Genomic DNA, 21,078 nt, shown 5'->3' on the forward strand with positions numbered 1-21,078 from the left:
GCAGTTATTTTGCCTCAGCCCTGTTAGGTCTGCCTGTGTAGGTCACAAGCCTGCTTCTCGAGTTCAGGCTTAGGCCCATCTGGGCCCAGGCTCACCTCACCAGTTTCATATGCTGGCACAGCGTTTAGAGAGCAGACACTGAGTTGTCATCTATGGAGGACCAGAAGATGGCGACTGAAACTAAAACAATTTACTAATTGCTGAAGGTGCCAGAGCCCCAGAGGTCTAACCAAAAGAGAGGCTGAACTCCAAACTGCCGGAGGTCTTTAATGAAAAGCTCAAGAGTGCAGCCAGAACCAAAAGGCGGTGGGTGACGAAACAACACGAATGGCTGGCTGCTCCCAAAGTGGAGATGACAAAGGGCCAGCGGCCGACGAAACAAGCAGGGGACGGACAACACGAGGAACGAGACCACGCGAGTAGGAGCCCACCAAAGGCTTTACCAGCCGTCCAGTGTCAGAGACACCCACAAAGCTACCAAAAGCAGGGCAGCGCCGCTCCTCTATGGACCCAGGACAGATCACCGAGGTCACATCCATCCACCATCGGACCACCTCCAGCTCGGCCTTCCATTTGGGAGCCACCACTGAGTGTGCAGCCTTGAAGAATCGGACTTGTCCAGAGCCGCCATGTCTTCTTTGTTTCCATCTTCTCCTCCCTAAAGCTGCGTGCCGCCATCTTACATAGGAGGCCTTCAGACAATCTGAAAGTGTCGCTTTTACCTCACTGGCCTCGGTCCTCAGACCACCATTTCATGCTTGTGCCCTTCATGCCAAATTAGGGCCTGCCATCATAAATGTTATGAACGTGACTGTAAAAGACCACCTCACGTTGGCACATGATGGCGCTCCCCCCCTTGGTCATTTAGTAATCCCACTCAGCAAATGAGAGGAGAATCGTCAGACCCCCCATAACAAAGTCCAAATGGCCACCCAGAAAGTCTGAGGAGAAGCACAGAGTGCCACACAGCGCCGATGACATCACGTGACGATCACAACGCCATGACAGAACGAGCCCCCCGCTGCTCCCTGGTTGGTTGTTTGTCTACTTGTTGTTACGATTCTTCGGTTTCTTTATTCATTTCTTAGTATCTGTGACTGGTGGGGGGGGGGGGGGGCACACTCATGTCACCGCCCCTGGTCTGAAGCTGACGCTCAAAGTGTGTCATCAAAGGGGGGCCGCTCTGTGCTGCGTGTGGTGCTCAGGTGGGCCGAGTGTCAGTTACGACTTGATGACAACTCCTGTCCCCCCCGTCCCTCTTCACGTCTGCGTCTAGCCAGGTGGGTCACAACAGGTGGGGGGTCAGAATGTCAATCGACAAAAACAAAACGCAAGGCTTTGAGAAAGCTGCCAATCACAAGACGCCTCGTCCATCGCGGGGGCTCCTGAGCTTTCCGTGGCGCCTGAAGCCACACCTCCAGGAATGGCCGACGCGTCATGGCGGCAGAGCCCCAAAATGGCCGCCTCAATAATAAAACAAAACCCTCCGAAGGCCAGGAAGGAATGACCAAGTTCACCGAATGGTGGCCAGCAGCAGCCTGCCAGCGCTCAAGTCCGTCCACCCCGTCTCTCGGGACCCTCACTTGCACTCGCCCCTCTCTAGCAGCCTCCGTTCCTGCTCTGCCTTCTCTTCATTTCAAAATCTGTGAGCTTCCTGGCACCTCGGTCACTCACGTCTGGACATCGAGAGAACAGGACTGGGCTGGTGGCTTCTCGAGAACCCTGAACCTCATGAGCCCCTGTAAGACGAGGTGGCAGGGATGGCACGTATCGCAGGCCACTTGACTGGTCAGCCAGCCTCTCTCTTCAGTTGTCAGCTCACGTGTGAACACAAGCCCTTCTGTCCACTAAGTCACAGCGCAGACCCCCCGTCCCCTCCTTACCATCTTCTGGACCAAGAAGAAGTCCTTGTTGTGAATAACCAGCGCCTTCTTCAACATCTTCTTCTCCAGTGGGGTCCACTGGTCAGATCCTGAATGACACAAACATGGAGTCAGAAGACTCGATGGGTCCACGTGATGACCCCTCTGTCACCCCGAGGTCCTTCCCATCACCCCTGACCTCCCCATTCAGGTTTGCCTCCCACCTTTGCACCCACTGTGGTGTGACAGGCCACGGCCCCCTGTGAGTGGGCTCTGAAGATGAGATTTCATAAAAGTGAGGTGAACGAGAAGATTCTGGTAGACACCCAAACTGGAGTGTCAGTTGGGCACTCCTGCCATGGAAGTGAGTCTGGGGGTCCCAAGGTGTCCTGCCAGAAGGAAAAGGGGGGAGGAAACGAGGTGACGAGCGAAAACAAAAAAGTCAACGAGATCAAACAGCAACTGAGGGGAGCAATCGGCCAACTTTGAGCGCACATCTGGCGCTACATGATGATGTCATCACACATGACACCTGTTGCCACGCCCCCTAGCAACGGCCCGAGGTGCAGCGACAATAAAACGCGGATTTGGACTCCAAACCTCTGGACAAGCAGCTCTGATAGCGAGAAGAAATGCGATAAAGTGGCACGAGGCCTGACGCCAGCCTTAGCTGAAGACCCCCACAGACAGGCGTGGGCCGAAGTGGGCCAGCTTAGCTCTCAGCTAAACAAATCTCTCATGTGCTGATGGGGCATTGATGCTGGCACAAAGCTGACAGCACGGCCCTGTGACACAGACGGGGGGCCCGTGAGTGATGCTGACGGGACAGAAAAATGAGAAGCAAAGAGCTGCAGCAGTGTAAGACCACCAGGAGGGGTTAGGACCACCCTGTGCAGAACTGCAGGGGGGCAAGAAAGGGCAAAGGCGTCTGCATCAGCCGTAAAGTGACGGGCACAGCTAGAACTGGGCGGCCAAACGTCTGAGCCTTGAGACCACCCCTGAAGAGAAGAATCGCTGCTGTGCCTCATGTTGTCTTCATGGACATGTGGGGTCCTGACACTAACGTTACGGCAGCTTCCAGAATGTCTCCAAATGTCTAGGGCATTCAGGGTGGAGTGAGTAGGTGGGTACCAAACTGGCACACAGCGCACGCAGCAGCTAAGTGACGTGGGGACAGGGCGGAGGGGATGTTAAACATGGTGTCCAGCAGGGGGCAGCGCTGCACTGCTCATCTGGACAGGACTTCAAACAACCAGCTGGCAAAGTGGGCAGACAATGGAGGGTCAGCCAAATGGTTACAGAGGGAGCTGCACAACCAACCTATGCCAGCGAGCAGATGTGCAGACAGTGAAACGTAACGTAAGAATCACAAGGGGGGATCTGATCACACAACGGAGGTCCGGACCCTGAAAGTTCACCTGGGAGTCTCAGTGGACAGAAGCCATCAAGGAGGCTGAGAAGATGTTTGGTTATAAAACACCAGTCGCCTACAGAACTGGGCACAGCTGGCATCTCCGCGTTTCAACAAAGACACAGCAGCACCAGAGAAAGACCAGCAAACAGCTGATTCAGGACCACAAGGGGTAGCTGAGGAGGAAAGGCTGAGGGACCAGATGGTGAAGGGGATCAGTATGGAGGGTCTGAGATGAGAGTGGGAACATCACAAAGAACCGTAGACCCCTGGAGTAAGTCAGCAGGCAGTGTGCTGGACAGGAGGACCCCGCACTGAGCCAAGCTCAACGTCATTTTGGGGGATCGGTGGGCTTGTTGGACCACTCCAGGACCAAGTGGGTCTTTATTTCCTTGACGTCCTGCTATGTGCCCCACACAAGGCTTGCCATCCTCATCATCCTCATCACTGTATGTGAACAGCGGCTCCTCCTGCTGGACGTCACATTTAAACAAAACACATAAAAGGACCGACTGGCACACAACGTCACCCTGAGGACGCCACGTCCCATAGGGCACAAAGCCACAAGCTGTCTTCAAGGCCCATGCAGGTAAGACTGGCACCCCTCAGATATCCTGAAAGGACAACGCGAGGAAAGTGAAAACCAGAAAGTCCCAAACTGCACCCCTCCACTGCATGAAGGTCTCCTCCCGGTAGGCCGCCCTGGCACACCTCCAACAGCAGGCACTGCATGCCCAAACCACCTGAACCAGCTGGGTCTGGTGCTGACTGTTTGAACTAAGGTCCTCCGGGAGAGCCAAGCAGCTCCAGAAAACTGAGGGTGCAGCTCTGGCACTGCCAGGGTGACATGGGACAGAAGAGGAAAGGAGAGGAGGGTCCGCTTTGCCGACCACCCGGGCAGCAGAATGAAGCTGGAAAACACTCTGCCATCCCCATGAAACAACGGGCAAGGGGCAGCAGCCAAACCTGGAATGGAGGCCCAGTCGACAAGGCTGAGGGGGCAAAATGACCAAATGTGAATAAGTGGCCCAGACACACCCCAGCTGTGACAAGGGGGTGCCAAGCCCCCCGAGTCCATCCTAATGGGTATCCTACCGGCATAGTGGTAATCTGCCAGGGGATGAGAATCTTGTCTCGTTGTCTTCAGCACCAGCAGCTTCTCCAGGGTGGCCTGTGAGGAAACACAAAAGACGAGCGTCAGAAATGAGGGTGACGTGTGACTCTTATGGGGACGACTACTGCTGTCACACACCAACCTCACCGTTGTTTAACTTATTCACCCACAGTCTGGAGACCACCCTGACTTCTCCTCCTCCAGCCCCACCCTCTGGCCCGTGATGATGACTTGGGCCCATCGATGGCCACTTGAAATGCCAGCCTGCTCTTTATTCTCGAGGTTACCACACGGCGCCCCGCTGGCACCTCTTTACAATGCCAAGCCATAAAACAATGGGATCAAAATAACTTTGTGTCTGCTGGACACAAGGTAGGCAATAAGCCCAGACACAGTGCCAATCTATGACAGTCATCAACAGGAACATGGGTGACAACATGCAGAACATGCCAATGCCACACAGGGCCGTGCCACAAATGCCACAACCTGCTTTCAGCGAGCCTCTCCTTTCCTCCTTGGCACAGTGTCCATATTGCTGTGCTGACCTCACTTCCCAAACAGGCGGCCATGCCCAGCTGCTCCCCTCATCACCGTTGTGTCAAATCTGAGGACATTTAATTTCTGACAAACAGTAGAGCGTCACAGCAGGATGGCAAGTGCCAGTCACACGTGGTCACCCTGATCTCCACCACGCAGCTCTGTGTAAGTGAGCCACATAGCCTCTGCCACAACCTCGGCCATGTCGGGCCACTCTCCAGGACGCCACACATCCACAGCCATGTCACCTAGCGGGCAAGGCCATGTCAACCCTGTCCCCACAAGGGCTGCTACACACGGGGACAATGAGGTCAAAAATGGAGGCGTCTGTCCTACATGTCCTGCAGCCCCGAGACACCAGGTGGCGCTGTGCCAATCATGGCATTCCCACACGATGTCATTATGCTGTACGCTGACTGTCACTCTTCTGTACCGCAGTGTCACTTTGGTCTGTTCTGGCGCCATTTCACAAGGGGACTGCAAGAAAACAATTTGCCAAAAGACCAGAAGACCAAGGGACAAAATCGAAGATGACGAGGAGAACCGAAGCCCCAAATGCTGGTGCTGTTTTGAGTTTTAAAGAGGACATGGCACAGAGGGCACCGTCATCTTTGACATGGCTGATGTGCTGACGTCATGCCACGGATGACAAACAGACCGGGAGAAGACAGCAGAAGGCCAAACCAACCCAGCAGGCTCACTAAACAAAACTCGAAATGTACGGGCATCAAGCTCTGAACCCCGAGGTCTGCCCACGGGCTTGCCACTCTCTGCACAATTGCATGTGTTTATGCGGAACCCTGGACAAGCAGTGATGCCTGTCACTAAGGAGTCAACACTGATGACAAAAATATTGAGGGGAATGGAAACCAAACAACGATTAACAAGAGTAAGCCGTCACAAACACGTGACAATGACGGCCACCAGCAGCCTAATGGGAGCTGGGTGACAATGACATGCTGGGTGGTGTCTTCCAGGTAACTGATGATGACACCAGAGAGGAGTTTCACCAGTCCCAATGAATGTACTAATATCTCTAATGTCCGTCCATCACTCTGCTATATAGCGCCTTTCATATCAGCATCACGTGTCAATTAACACATTCAAGTAAGAAAGAGAAGCTTATGAACTTATAACAGAGTTCAGACACTAGGGGGCAGCAGAGTCAAGGGTGCCATCAGTAACAGAGTCCAGACACTAGGGGGCAGCAGAGTCAAGGGTGCCATCAGTAACAGAGTCCAGACACTAGGGGGCAGCAGAGTCAAGGGTGCCATCAGTAACAGAGTTCAGACACTAGGGGGCAGCAGAGTCAAGGGTGCCATCAGTAACAGAGTCCAGACACTAGGGGGCAGCAGAGTCAAGGGTGCCATCAGTAACAGAGTTCAGACACTAGAGGGCATTGCAGCTGCCAGCCGGGGTCTCATCCGGCAGTGTCACTAATGGAGCTCAGCCACTAGAGGGCGACACAGGCAGGGACATCACGTTCTGAAGGTGAGGTCAGGGAATTCTAGTCACGTTGATTAGCCAATGAGGACCTTGTAAACCTGCTATACGGCACCTCCCACATCCTTCTCTCTGTTATATAGTGCCTTTCATATCCATCTATCACTAACTACGTTGCACGTCAATCAGCACGGCGGACCCCTACGTCTACACACACAAGCTGTGCTGTTAGGGCTCGGAGTAGAAGGCGCACTATAGGAGCAGGCAGGCAGGGCCACACACACCACTGCCACCCGACGTCTAGAGCAGGGGGCTCTCAAAGTATTTCAGATTGTGGCGGACCACCACTTGTCCAACGGTTGCCTTTCTGCTAAAATACAAAGACGTGAACGGCAATTACTGCAACTGCATCTCAAAGTCCATGAAGACCCCTCAGCCTTGTACTGTCACAGCAGGCTGAACGAGGGCACTGAGGTGGCACAAGTGGCTTCACTGCATTCTGGCATCACCTTGGCTGGGGTCGGCACTGTGGACGGAGCTCAAGTTGCATTTAGAAGAGGGTCCGACACACTGGTGGAGATGGCCAGGGGGGCCGTGAGTCGGTCAGACAGAGAGGGTGGGTGGGAGCGCAGCGGTCAGTGCAAGTGACTAGGAGCTGAGCAGGAAGGAGAAGTGTCATCGTCTGCAAGGAAGTCGGGCAGAGCAGCCCGGTGGCGCATGTCATAGCCTGACTGGTACAAACCGCCACAGACATCAGGACCTAAGAGTGATGCGAATGTCACTTGACTGCCACCTCAGGGACCAGAGCTGGTCCAACAGCCACACTTAGAGAAGCTCTGATGGAAGGGCAGAGTGAGCCGCACAGATGGCACCCACTCTGGCTACGCGGGTACACGGACAGCACGGTAAGGTCACCCACCAGGAAGTCCCCTTGGGTCTCAAACAGGCAGTGCAGGGCGTACTCGGGGTTGGTCCCCCCCCCTGGCAGTACACTGGAGCAGGCCATGTTCACCAAGTTGTCCACTGGAAAGAAAGAAAGAAGGAAAAGACTTGAGATATCGGTGGGCGAGTGGCAGCGGGAATGCAAAGCAGGCCGACAGGTAACAGCGGGCAGCAGTGAATGAGGGGTCCACCTCTGTGTGGACGGGGCAGCGGGTGGCGGCTCTGTGTGTGTCGTCACGGACTTTCAGTCAGGCCTTTAGGTGGACAAATGGCTCTGTTCATTTCAGTGACGCTGTCACGCGTCACCTTCATGTGGCACCAGGGGGCTGTGAGGCACGGGGACATCTGTCTGTCTCACTCCTTCTGTTACTGTGGTTTGGAGTCCTGGACAGTTGACAATGCCATCCTGTTCTTTGGTGTTTGGGGTCCCAGAAATGTCACAGTGCGATGTCACTGTGTGACGTCACGACAGCCGCATGCCCCTCGTCGTCCAGGATTGTGGATTCTCTCTCACTTGGCTTTGCTCAGACCCTCTGGTTCTTTTTTTGGGAACACCTCAGGTCTCTCTCTGGGGGGCCGTCCTGTGCTGTTTGTTTGTTTGTGCGTGGAGGTCTGCTCTCGCTGAACGTCTCGGCTTTCTCCTCCTCTTTATCGCTCTACTTATGAAATTCTTTCAATGCCCACTTCACGTCGTCCGCTGCCCACCGCTGACATGTCTGAGTGACACGACCCACAGGCGGACCTCCTTGTGCCACCTCAACGTCTGAGTGAAACAGAAGCAGCGCAAGTCCAAGGTGTCCTTGTGGCTTCGCCAACGGTCAGTGACGTCACGTCACTAATGTCCTTCATCAGCTTTTCTGCTTTGATGTCCTCTCTCCGTATTGTTCTTCCTCTCCTGGGGTCTCCTGATGAAGTAAAAGGCACTATACACCTGTAGGACATTCGGGGGGCCGCCCTCTTGGAGTCTGCGCTGACAAAGTGTCACAACTCGTCCCCCTCCGCCCTGCCGCTGCAGTGACATCTGGCATCAGGCCGAGCTTCAGGCCCGCTCTCATCTCCAGTCCTAAGGGGCCGGGACCCCTCCACTCGGCCCTCGGCCCTGAAGTCCTCCCATAGTCCTCCTGGTTTGTGGATTGTTTTCTGGTCGCCATCTTTAATATTATAAGGAGTGTTGGCTAATTGGGCAGGGGGTCTGCGCAGTTCCCTTCTCCCTTTGGAGGTGTGGCCTCTTTGTTGGGGTGCAGGCCACCAAGCCTGCTTTTTGAGGGTGCCAAGGCCTGCCTGGTAGTTTTGTGAGCCCAGACACTTGAACAGAGCGGTGACGTTTCAGAAGTGTGTGCAACGTGGCGCCAACAAGAACTGGAAGAACACACACAAGTGTCCAGCGGGGGCAGAGTGAGGACAGATGGACCAGGGTGTCCCAGCACGGGGTCAGCATGTGGGCGCACCTAAACCTGTGGACCGCTGAGAGCTGACCCGCCGTCCCCCTGTTGTCATCCCCTGCCCATGCCCCTCATGAATGTGGCTATCCCATAATGCACTAAACAGGCGGGCAGGAAGAAATCAAAGCTGTCTGATTCCAAACAGTGCATCAAAGGGTCTGCAACAAGGGGGGGCAAGTCAGGCAGGCCAGCTGAAGGCCCCCAGTTCGAGTTGTCGCCTGGGCACTGGGGGGCATCGGCCTGAGTCGGCGTCCCAGCAAACGTCAAGAATGGAAAGGTGTGACATCGAGGCCATAAGTGGAGCCACCACCCACCTGCCCTGCTTTGACACTCAGGACTGAGGTGCCACCTTCCACGGCCATAACGGGCACCTTCATCACCTCGTCCTGACAGCCCGTCACCATCACTTGTGGGAGTGGCCTGAACAGACGGTGACAAAAGTGCGGCACTTTAAATGAAGCAGCTAAGCCAAAATCAAATGAAAAGACGTCAACTACGCCGTCCTCCTTACCCTTCTGCTGCCCGCTGGCTGATTCAAACTCTGGCCGGTTTGTCCACACCAGGCTGGCTTGGTGCTCGTCGTTGGCCATCTTTGAGCGGCTCTGCAGCCTCGGGATCTCGGCTTGGAACTGGCGCCCCAAGTTGATGTGCCTGGAAGAGAGCAGCAGAGAGCCGTCACGTCCTCCGACGGGGGTCTGCCATGGCACACTTGACCAGGGCAACAGAGGAATGACGACCGGTGGGCGGCAGGGCAAAGGTCAGTAGGAGGCAAAAGCCAATCGGACATTCGCCAAACTCCAAACCTCAGAGCGGGGCTGCTGCAAATGTCACCCTGCTGCTTTTACCCAAAGTTCAGTACCCAAGAGACTGGACCTCGAGGCCCACCGGGTACAGCGGCGCCCACCTCAGGCCATGAACCACCATGACATTTCTTAACCTCATTTATCAACGCCCGTTTCAAGGAAGAGGACTCAACACTCACGGCTCAACGTTGACGGGCTGCTCTCCCGGTCCTGGCATCACGCTGAGCCCATCTGTGCCACCTGTGGAAAAGGAGATGAGAGTTCAGCAGGGCCATTCAAAGCGTAACTCGCCCGGCCGTGACGCCAGCCCCTCCAGCACGGCCCGAGCTTTGGGACTCCCAGGGCGCCACCAAGAGTGTCCTCACTGGAGTGGCTTTTGTCACAAACGAGGTGACGCGGAGCTTGTCACACATTAGACAGACGGTCTGCAAAGGGCACGGAGCCAACGGACACCGAGACGTCTACGGGAAACACCAGGCAAGCGTCAGGATTCGGCAGACTTGACTTGCGAGATGAGGGTCACTCACGTTATAACGTCACCATAACGTGACAGGCTGGGACAGGCCATGGGCTTTCTAGAAGCTGCTCGTTGTGACACCAGCATCCGAGATTACGGATCGTCCCATCAAACGTAGATTAGCGTCGTGGTGCTGGTCAGCTGGTCTTGACCCCATCATGTATTTCCACAAACATCTGCCCCCCAATTCCTGTTCTTGCTCTGCTATTTGTGCCAGGGGTTTGCTGGTCCCCCCCCCCCCCCCGACCCCCCATAAATTCATTTTTTTTTTATTCCTGAAGCACTCAGGCCTTTTGAAGTTTTTAAGGACTCAGTTGTCACCGTCACACTCATTCTTGCTAGTCCTCCCCCGGACCTGCTACTAGGGGGGGTCCTCTGGCCGGCCCACCACTTCACCACCCAGGCTTTCCTGATTGTCACACATTTTCATGACCGTGGCCCGTCCCTCATGAGGGTCCCTGTGCGTTATGATGCCTCCACTCAGAGGGTCCCCTGGCGCTCGTTGACACATCAGCGGGTACTCACTGCTCCTTGCCAGGTACACCCTGGGCGTGATGGGGCTGGCGGCCTTGGTCGACTGGCTGTGCTGGATGACGCTGCTGAAGAGACCGGACCCCTGTCTCACCGGGCTCAGCATGGGGGGCGGCGTGTAAGGAGGAGGCTCGCCAAGGAGCCGTGGAGAACGTAGCTGACTCTGGAAGAGGGTGGCGTTGCCCACGGAGAGGGTGAGGGAGGGCGGGGGGATGATGAGGGGCTCGGGCCGGTGCCTGTACTTCTTCTTCTCGTGTTGACCCCGCTTGTCTGGCTTCTCGGCCTTTGTGAGCCTGCGAGGGGCGTCCTGTATAGGGGAGAGAAAACAAAAAGAGACATTGAGGCCAGCCGGGCGGCGCGCTGAGGGAGCAGGAATTGAAAAGGCCAAACCAGACGGGGCGGGCAGACCTTCAGGGCGGTGACGTCCAGCAGGAGCATTTAGGGTGGGCACCAACACTGAAATGGGCTGGAGGGCCAAAGAGTAGCCCGGGGAGTGGGCAGTAGCTAAAAGTGGCACACCGGACGGCACTGAGCCCCCAAGGAGTCGCGTGTGGCATGGCGTGGGTCATCCACGTGTGCCAGCATCGCCAAATGTCACTGAACAAGGCCTGTCCCATGTAAGGTCCACGAGATGAATGCTGTCAACTCACACAATGCTCAGATCAAAAGACCCTGGGCTGCTTGGGGGTCTCCGCCTGTTTGTAAATTCGACAGCTGGAGCCCCCTCTTTCACCCCGGTGCCCAAATGCCACCTGTAGATCTGCTGATTCAGGTCCGCCTTCAGCCACCAACACAACCAGAAAGTGCAGCCCACTGGTGACAAGGGACTCCGGCATTGGGGGGTCCTTGTGCTCTTTTAACGTTTCAGCCCCACCATCAGGGGGCGCTCCTCCTCCTGGTGAGCCCTTTTAATGGAGGCCAGCTGGCACTGGCACAGCTGATACAGCTTTCAGATCCGCCCTGTGCCTCTGGGGGTTCTCCTCCCAAACCCTAACTGGCAGAAGTGCTACTGAAGGACTGGCATCAAAAGGACCAGAAGAAGGTTCTGCTAAGGGACTGGGCATGGGAGTCAACACTGAAACCCCAATGTGCCAACCAGCATCAGAGTCTAAACTGCACCACCTCAACACTTGGGCATTGCGATTAGCAGGCTGCCATTTTTAATAGGTTGGAATGATCACATGACTGGCAAAGGGCATAGCAACAAAGAACAAAGTCAGCGACAAGATGCAAACGTCATTAACCTTAACCCTTTCATAACCAAAGAAATGACAACAAAAAAACCAACCAAGCTGACTAACACCATAAAGACCCCAAAGTCACAAGGCTGCCATGGACTGCCACCCCAACCAGGACTTGAGGATTTCATGTCAAAATTGGTAAACCAGGGACAAACAGATCGGATTGAGCACAAAACTGGCATCAACTCCCAGTTGGGGCACTCTCTCACCAAAGACCACATTATTAGAGCCACCATGTTGCCCTGCCATGCCCGTCTTTGGGAAGCCTTACCCAGCAGCACCATAAATTACCAAATGTGACCGATCCATCTGCAAACATCTGACTGCACATGGTGACACGTTCAAAGGCCACCAAACGGCCAGAGTGGGCAGTTGCTAAAAGACAATCAGGGGACAGAGGTGCCACATGTTAAGACCTGAGGCATGGCATGGGTCAGCCACGTGTGCCAGCATCGCCACATTTCACTCAACAAAGCCTCAGATGAACAGATGTGCCAAGATGGCATTTTAAGGAGACCCTGAAATGGCCACCGAGGGCAGAAGAGAAGCAAAGAGGCAGAGCAACACTCACGGAGCAGCCATGTGGGGACCTTAGCAGCCGCTGGCATGGTTGTCCTGGTGGGGCCGGCAGCTGGGCAGACCTGTCAACATGATCGGCGGCAGGCTGACTGGCATCAGTGGGCTGGCGGAGCATAGCAGCTGCAGGGAGAAGCTTTACAGGAACAGAGACAGGCATGACGATGGGCAGATGGGCATCCACCTCTTTGGGCAGCTGCTTGTCCCCGTCTTCCTGCACACAGACAACGACACGAGGTGTTAAAACAAGAGTGAAGGGCACAGATGGAGCAGCAGGAGGCAAAGCAAAAATGAGGAGGAAGAAGAGATGCCAAGGGAGGTCCATTGGGTCAACTGCAGGCCCAGGGTAACCTGTGGTGGAAGAAAAGCCAGAGGCCGGGCACACGGTTGACATCTGGGGCAGTGGTGGCCCACCGTGGCACACACACCTGTTTAAGGCAGTCGCTGTGACTCATTTGTGCCATCTGTGACTTGACCTGCAGAGAATGTGGGGAAGGTGCTGGGAGCTTGAAGAAGACCACCCAATGGATGGTAGGGGGGCCTGGCAGTCCAACACTGGCATTACTATCTGCTTCCTGTGTGCCTCGCTCCTCCTCCTCTCATACTGTGGATTTAGAAACGGGCATCAGCATATGCAGGAAGGAAATGGGCACTGGTGCAATCTCATCTGGCAGCTGTGCCAGTGCAACTCTTACTTCATCGCTGCTATAGTGTGTGGGTCCGGCTCCCTAAGTGGCGCCCCCTGAAACTATCAAATTTGCCAGCACCCTTTGGAATTTACAGCCTGGCACGTTCCCTTTGCTACATTCTGACATTTTTGTGGCAATTTTTTAAATTGTTATGATGGCAACATCACCTCACCACCACTCTCTGTCTGTCTTGTTTATTGTTGCTGTACTTGCTGCTGGTCATGTGATGTGCCCGTGTGCCAGCAGGATCAAACCCAGCTTGGGGTGCCACTTTGGCTGATGAGCTAAGAACTGCAAGTCCACATAAACGGCGCCCCCTTGGGAAGAGAAAGCGAGAAGCAAGCGGGGCAGCCATGGGCAGGGAATTCTGGGAGTAGAGACCCCCCTCCCCAAACCCCCCAACCACTCTTACCGGTTTGAGGCTGGGCGATGCCCTCATCCCGCCGTGAGACCTCATGTGCCCATTGAGGGCTGGCAGGCTCTTAAACTCTTTGACGCAGATGGCACATACCAGCTTGCTCTTCACTTCGGTTCTGTCCAGGAAGGTCGGACTGGCCAGGGTGCTGTGCAGATACACAAATGAAAGTCAGAGGGGCAGAGTGACCGGCGGGCACTAAGGAGCCATCACCCAATGAGCAGTCACTTACCTGTCATCTGGGGATGTCGCTTCGGGCTTCATGTCATTTAACATCACCTGTGGGGTGAACAACGGTCGAGCTTGTCACAAGTCACCAAGGTGCCACCTTCACCAGCCCCTAGAAGTGTATCCCCTACTCTCGGTCATGCCAGGCTAGACCTGCGGGAGGTGGCGTGGCAGACAGTTGCTGTCCACAAATGAGCTGGTGAGATGGGAGGGCAAACTCATTCCGGGGAAATTTCCAGGACCCCCCTGTCTCAGGCTGACCACCTCGAGGGGGGGTGACCAGTGAACCCATGATGTCCTTCACCCCAACCCACTTTAACACCCTACCCCCCAGGGGACCCTTGTGCCCAGCCTCACAAATGCACTCACTGACAGCCCATCCATGAAGAGGAGATGAGACACATCTGGCACAGACCTGTGCCCTCTTTGATGCCAGTCACGTGAACATCCAGGGCCATGAACCTCAAGGCGCGTCAGGGCATTTGCACTCCTGCACAGGAGCTCCCAGTGTCTCACAGGCCCTGGCATTAATGAGTGCCCGCCCATCACAGATGTGCCACTTGAAACAGGGGCAAGTTTTTGGGTGACCTGAGGAGAGCAGCAAACTCAGTTTGGTGACTTGAGTGGTGAATTGGTCAGTTCAGTGGCCATCGGGCTGTGGTGGTGTGGTCTGTCTGGGGGTGTTGGGGTCCACCTTACACTCTTGAGGGGTCCTGGCCAGCCCAGTTAAGGCCCAGTGGCAGGAAAGCGGATTATGCAGAGAAAATTGGGAGAACCTGCAAACTGAGGCAGGAACTGAACTCGTGGTCAGGGACCTCGGACCCCACGAAGCAAACACCTTGTCGTCAGGAGAGGGTGCCACCCGGGTGACGAGGGTTTTTATTTCTGGATGGCGCAGAGCTAATGGAAAATCCCAGAGGGTGGGGATCGAGACGCAGCACGACCCCGGAATTTCTCTCATAATTAAATATTCTGGGGTGGCACACTGGCACACCACCTCACCATGCGTTGGCATTTCTGAGGAGGATGGACATGGAGAAGACGGCACATCCACCCACTGTGAGCACCCGCTTATTCTAAGCCACACCTGAATCGACGTCACATGTCACCTCTCACCCGCTCGGCCCCTGACGTACCTGTGACCACAAAGTGCCAGCTGGTGGCTGCTGCTGCTCCTCTTGAATTTCAGCCTTGATGCTCACCAGCTGGACTGTGGGCAGCAGCTCGCCCAGGGCCCTCTGCCCGGTCTGGCTGGGCGCGCTCATTGGAGGATGTGTGCCCTTCTGGTTTAGGCTGCAGTCCCTCACCTCAGAGACCACAGTGGTGGCACAGCTGGATTCAGCCTGGAAGTGCTTGGTGGGCGAGTGCAGGTCCTCCTGGACGGGCGTCTGCTGTGCCTGCTGCTGTGCCTGCTGCTGCGCCTGCTGCAGATGGACGCCCTGCTGGTAGACGTGGCAGTATTGCGGGGGCTGCTCCTGGTAGAAGTACTGTGACTGCACAGGGGACATCTGGACGTGTTGCCCGACGTGGCCCTGCTCCTGAGGGCTGTAGGCCTGCCCGGCCTGCCCGACGCCTTTGCGGCTTTGGTGGAAGGGCACCGCCGGGGTGGGCGCGTGCATCTGCTGCTGCTGCTGCAGCTGGAGGAGGTTGGCCTGCTGCTGGTAGTAATGGTGGCGTTGCTGCTGCTGCAGCTGCTGCAGCAGGGCGTGGCCGGACAGGGTGGTCTGCTGCTGTGCCGTGGTGGTCTGCGTCTGCTGCAGGTAGAACTGCTGCTGGCTCTGCTGCTGGGCCTGCTGCTGTAACATCTGCTGCTGCCGCTGCTGCAGGACGTGCTGGAGCTGCTGGAGCTGCGCTGCCCTCTGCTGGTGCTGCTGCTGCTGCTGCTGCTGCTGGTACTCGTAGTACAGCTGCTGATGAGGATGAGGAGGGTGCTGCTGATGATGATGATGATGCTGCTGCAGCTCGTGCCCGTCGTCAAAGGGCTGCTGCTGCTGCTGCTGCTGGAACTTCAGCTGTGACGGCGCCGACTCAAGGACCTGCGGCTTCTGACAGAGCAGCTGACGGAGGGCGCTGTCCGTGGTGGCGTCAGCCAGGGAGGTGCCCAGGGGCTGAGCGTGAGCCAGTAAGCCCCCGGCGCCGGCACCCTGGTGGATCCGGAGGTTCTGGCTGGCAAACACCTGCGTGAAGGAGTCGAGCTTCTGCACGGTGGGGCCCAGTTTGGCCGGCCCCTCCGCCTGCTGCGTGCAACCGTACTGGTAGGGGGCTCCCTCTGCAGCGGGCAGCGCCTCGCCCTGGCCGGAGGCGGCCCACATCACGCCGGCGTTGCCCAGACTGTTCCGAAGGTGGTTGCCCGCGCTAGGCCATGAGCCGCCGGTTTTGGTGGTCTCTATCAGTTCTGGGTAATTCTTGGCCGACACCGAGAGGGTGGCGGAGACGTTCCCCGCGTCACGGGGAAATGCAGAGGACACCGGGGAGGCCTGGGGGGTCTCCATGACGGTCGAGCCATAGCTGTGGTTCAGGCCCCCGGCCCCGGCCGCCACCGAGCTGGGTGGCAGCTGATAGTAGCTGCTCTCTGTGCAGTTCACTACGTGATTGGCCTTGTAGAGCGACTGGTCCCCCATGCCAATCTCAACAAATGCCACCTCGTGCTGCTCACAGCCAATGGCAAGTGCACTCTGTGTCGTCCTGCTCCTGTCCTGCGCCGTGCGGAGGCCTCACATCTTCTGCGCTCCTGCAGACCCACAGCTGAATGGCACGAGTTGCAAAGCAGAAATCCACCTGCGGCCAAAAGAGAAGAAGAGAAAAGGCCTTAGAGGGCACATGGGCACCCGCGCCATCCGAGGATTCACCTGGGCACCATCCCAGGAAGACCTGGCAGCGTGGCGTACTTCAGTTGAACAGCATGATTGTTAAGAGCGTGGGAAAGGCGCTATATTATACACTGTGAGCAGAGAGGACGCCTCACACACACACACACACACACACACAGGAGAGCAGCCCACCTTAGGACTCCGTCACCGCACATCAACGTTAAATGTGGCGTCCCGCAGGGCCTGGCGCTCGGACCACCGCTGTTCGCACGCCGATGACAGCCAGCTCTCCTCTCCACTTAGACCGAGTGACCTTTCCCTGATGTTGTCCTTTATCAGTGGTGTGGACAAGGACGGCTTCTCTCTGAGTACACACAAATGGGGGCAACGAGGAGACCCCCAGCATGATGTCCCATTCTCTTCGACTGAACTGCCCGACTGAAAAGCGTTGAGAGATTGCGATCCGGAGGACTGAACTCCCGCAGTTCTTCCCGGTAGGATCGAGGACCGCGAGGCGTCGCCCACCGCATGTTCAGCTCAGTCTTCGCTCAGCTGCCAGTCCACCCCCTTATCAGGACACCTGTCCTCGAGTCCCTGCAATGGCTCCCGGTTCAGTTTTGGGCATTTTGACACAAAATGGCAGAGGGAGGCCCTGCTTACTCGTCGTCACCCACCCAGCGGAGTGCCCACCGAGATCAGCTTAACACCACAAGGGTTCATGGCAGAGCAGCGGTGCCCGAGCTCGTACGTCCAGGGTCCTGGCGCTGTGGACGGCTCTGCCTGCTTACATGTGAGGCGCCCCCTTCGGTCTCAGGCTGAAGACCCCCGATGGGAGCCACCGATCAGCTGTGCTCACCGCCTCGCTGTCTATGAACCGTCACTTAGCCTCCTCGGTATCCTGATGTGGCACTTGGGGACAGGGCTCTACTGCCTATGGACATGTCACCTGAGATACTGGGAGCACTGGGCTCCCCGCAGAGAAAGGCTCTCTCACCAGCACAGACCCCACTTTGGAAGGACCAGCAGGGGGGCTCAGTGGGCCACGGTGGATTAACGGACACGTATCGCCGATGTGTCTTCCATTTTGTTCGGTGCCAACTCCTTCTGACTTATACAAGCAACACTTGCATTATACCCGAGATTTGTCACAATGCTTCTGGTGAAAGGCGCTATATAAACACTCTGACTTGAACTGAGAGCACACGTCAAATGTTTAAGAACAGGGAAGGCGCTCGTAATTCCCAAATGCACCCCAAATATGCACCCGCCAAGGTGCCAGTAGTGGACACCAAGGCCTGAAGACCCAGCTTGGCACGTACCTTTTGAGCCGGCAGCAGTGTGGCCCCTCGTCTCTCGTAGGACATCTCAATCCCAATCCCGCTGAGGTCCTCAGATGTTCCCGTTGAAGCCTGGAATTAGAAAGGACTCGCTTAATGAGGGTCCGCAGGAAGGTCTGCTGCCAAATCAAAGGACACGGAAAATGAGTAACGTTGGGCTGGCCGTGCCCACCCAAGACCCACCTGGCCACCTCGAGCTTGTGGCACCACGTGGACGACCAGCGGGCAGCAATGCAAGGTGACATGAAAGCGGTGACCCCCAAGTGACCCCTTTGGCCCGCCACATGGCCCAGCCTGGGTGTCGGTGCCACACACACTTGTTCATACTGCGCTCCTTCAGAATAGAAGTCTTTTATTTTGAAGGGGATCGCCCACTGAGATGGGTGCCAAGTCCTGGCAGTGCAATTGACACCCCAAGGCTACGGGTTCAGGCCCTCCTGCCAGGGTGCTGTCTCTCGGTGCACAGGCCTGCTGCATAAAGATGCCAGCATGAAGCCCACACCCGACAGGCATTGGTATGGCACAGGAACAAAACCTCCCCCCTTAGACTGGCACTCCAGAGTGAAGCAAAACCCCCGGACAACATGACTGGCTGTCACCAAAGCCAAAATCGGCTGCCATACCCCGGGACTCTTTTGTTCATGTTTAGCGTGAGCCTGGGCACTGAGCGCTTTGCTGTTGGAGGGTCCGGGTGCAAAGCCAGCGCCAGGCGGCTCGTGTAAAAGTCACCACTTCTGTGCTCAGGGCAGACCTTGGACTTGGCTGAGCGAGGGGGTCTGTGCCTGGGTGGGCTTGTGCTTTATATAGTGCCTTTCGTGTCTGCTGCCTTCTTAACGGCGCTCTGGTTATGTTGTGCGTCAGTTCACAGCTGGCATATAATCTAATATATAGCGCCATTCAAGTACCCTCCCCCCCCCTTCGTGAGGCCACTGGGTGTCACATCTGCTCTTTTTCATTTTCTCTAATCCCCTCGGCGGCCCCCTGATGAGTCATCAAGTGGCGGCCGGCGGGCTCTCGTATTGAGTCACTTCTGACTGCGCCTTCCCTCAAACTGTGAAGACACTAAAAATAAGTCAAAGTGAAAGCGCCAGGCGTTTCTGCTGATGTTGCCCACCAGACGCTTTCTCTTCAGTTACCGTCAAACGGCGCGGCGAGGCTTCGGCTACCTGTGAAATGCTGCAGGGGCTCTGAGTGGTGGCGAGACTGGCCCAAAGGGTGACGGTGACCAAGAGCAGCAGAGGCCTGATGCCAAGGTGGCACACGGGGGTCATTGCCACTAGTCAGACCAGAGACTGAATGGCCATAAACAGCAGAGCCCCCTGATGCCGCTCTCTAAAGGCAGCGAGGCCCCCTAGAGGTCAAATTACAACAGCCCGTGGTGAGCCTGAGGTTCAAACTGCAGAAACACAGAAATAAGTGTGCCAGCCCCTGTAAGAACTTTAGGGTGGGCATCAGGAAAACAGCAACTTAGTGGGCCAGATATGGAGACAAAGGTGCCACCTAAATCACCAGCTCTGTCCTCTAACACAAGGGGGCGCTGTCTTTACTGGAGAGGCAGATGTCCCTGAGGAGAAGCGCACTGCTGCCCACCCCAATGGGTCTGAAGGAGGCGGACATTGGAAAATGACTGACGTGGCAGATGTGGCCATTCTGGGGGGCCGCCTGCAGCCCAGCACCCTCACCAAGACCCCTCAGGAGCTCAAAACCCGAACGGAAGAAACGGAGACGGGAGAAGGATCGGTGAGCAAAGGTCTGTGCCCGATCCATGGCCTTGGACCAGGAAGGCCACCGCTGCTGACTTCATGGCATCAGATGTCACACCTCAGTACACCTGGTGACAAGGAGTCGAGTCGTGACAACAGGAGTAATAAAATCAATCAATCAATAAATAACAACACAAAGCCTCCCAGAAATGATTACGGAGCCACCGGATGACAGCAATTGGCAGACCTCAGCACGGGCACTCCAGGTGACTGGCCTGACCACCCACAATGACGAGACCTGCCAACTCAGAGATGCCAGGGGACAATCTGACCAATGAGCTGGCGAGAGACTTGAGGTAGGAGAACGGAGAGCACACTGACTTCGGGCCTCATCACATCCTGGCATGGCACCTGCTCAGCCCAAGGTGGCGGGCACTACACAATATGGCATCAGACACAGCTGCTGCTCCCTCTCATGCCAGTCACTGCCCAGTCAGCTCCAACTAGGTGGCACGTACTGGGCACATTCTTGGATGGTAGAGAACTGCCATCAAATGAGTAAGCTGCTTTCCTTCATCGGCCGAGGGCTAACTCTGCGTTTGGTGCCACCATCTTCATCGACGCGGCTGCCGAGGTCACATCGCCACTAGACGGCGTCACAACTGATGTCATTACAATGCCCAAAATCAAAGTTTCCCTCCAAATGACAATAAAACACATGAGAACAAATAAAAAGACCCTCGAGCACGACATCTTGAGGTTAGGGTTCATTCTGCCCACTCCTGTCCTCTTTGGGCTGAGCCGAAGAGGGCAACAAGGGGACACGTGGTGACGCACAGGTACATGGCTCTCTGACCCTTACTGTAGTGTGACAGTGACGCTCAGAATTTCTGGTCACTGGGCTCCAGTAGTCCAGCGTGCCAACCAGCTAAGCAGGGTCATAACAAGAGACATGAGCAAACATCAAGAGAGCTGATGGCGGCTGCTCAGATGCCAACTCGACTTATTCAGCCTGCCAATCCGTAATTCGACTTGAGGTGGTGGCACCCGTCAAATCGACAATTTAAGTCAACGATGGAAAATGTGGCACCAAGACAAACGGGCAAACCTCAAGATCCCCTTCAGAGCACAAGCAGAGGAGGGCTAAATGCCACTCAAGGCACATATGTCACACGCCTCTGTCAGCCAGGGTGGTGTGTGACCGAGAGGTAAGTCACCAGGTCACCAGCATGTCACACGTGTGTCACACGGTCGCCACTTTCACTGCTGAAAATAAGGTGGACAACTGGAGATGGCAGGCTTCTCCCAGTGCCCACTCAGACTGGACCCACCTAAAATGGAGTGTTAAAGCAATGGGGTCACACCTGGCACAACGGAGGTGGACCTTCCCAGTACTTCCAGTGACTGCCATCTGGTCACATCTGGTCTCATCCAGTCACAGGTTCAAGTCTCAAATTCAAATCCTCCTTCAACCCAA

General features: G+C 56.0%; 1 protein-coding gene across 2 annotated transcripts in view; it reads right to left on the reverse strand.

Moving 5' to 3' along the window:
- Window positions 1–21,078, reverse strand: part of LOC114647687 (transcriptional-regulating factor 1) — a 62,468-nt gene that overhangs the window by 11,274 nt on the left and 30,116 nt on the right. Inside the window, exons 3-14 of one of the 2 annotated variants that reach the window (XM_051925438.1) lie at window positions 17,881–17,970; window positions 16,187–16,529; window positions 14,888–16,156; window positions 13,756–13,802; window positions 13,521–13,671; window positions 12,415–12,633; window positions 10,597–10,909; window positions 9,734–9,794; window positions 9,263–9,402; window positions 7,287–7,390; window positions 4,369–4,444; window positions 1,884–1,972 (exon numbers count right to left, since the gene is read on the reverse strand). In XM_051925438.1, coding sequence (XP_051781398.1) covers window positions 1,884–1,972; window positions 4,369–4,444; window positions 7,287–7,390; window positions 9,263–9,402; window positions 9,734–9,794; window positions 10,597–10,909; window positions 12,415–12,633; window positions 13,521–13,671; window positions 13,756–13,802; window positions 14,888–16,156; window positions 16,187–16,372 — 2,655 coding nt within the window. In that variant the 5' untranslated portion in view covers window positions 16,373–16,529; window positions 17,881–17,970. Of the gene's footprint in view, window positions 1–1,883; window positions 1,973–4,368; window positions 4,445–7,286; window positions 7,391–9,262; window positions 9,403–9,733; window positions 9,795–10,596; window positions 10,910–12,414; window positions 12,634–13,520; window positions 13,672–13,755; window positions 13,803–14,887; window positions 16,157–16,186; window positions 16,530–17,880; window positions 17,992–21,078 lie in introns of those variants that run through there. The other variant, XM_028796304.2, reaches the window with a different exon arrangement.

This window comes from Erpetoichthys calabaricus, chromosome 3, assembly GCF_900747795.2.
Source record: "Erpetoichthys calabaricus chromosome 3, fErpCal1.3, whole genome shotgun sequence".
In the NCBI taxonomy this organism is placed as follows: domain Eukaryota; kingdom Metazoa; phylum Chordata; class Cladistia; order Polypteriformes; family Polypteridae; genus Erpetoichthys; species Erpetoichthys calabaricus.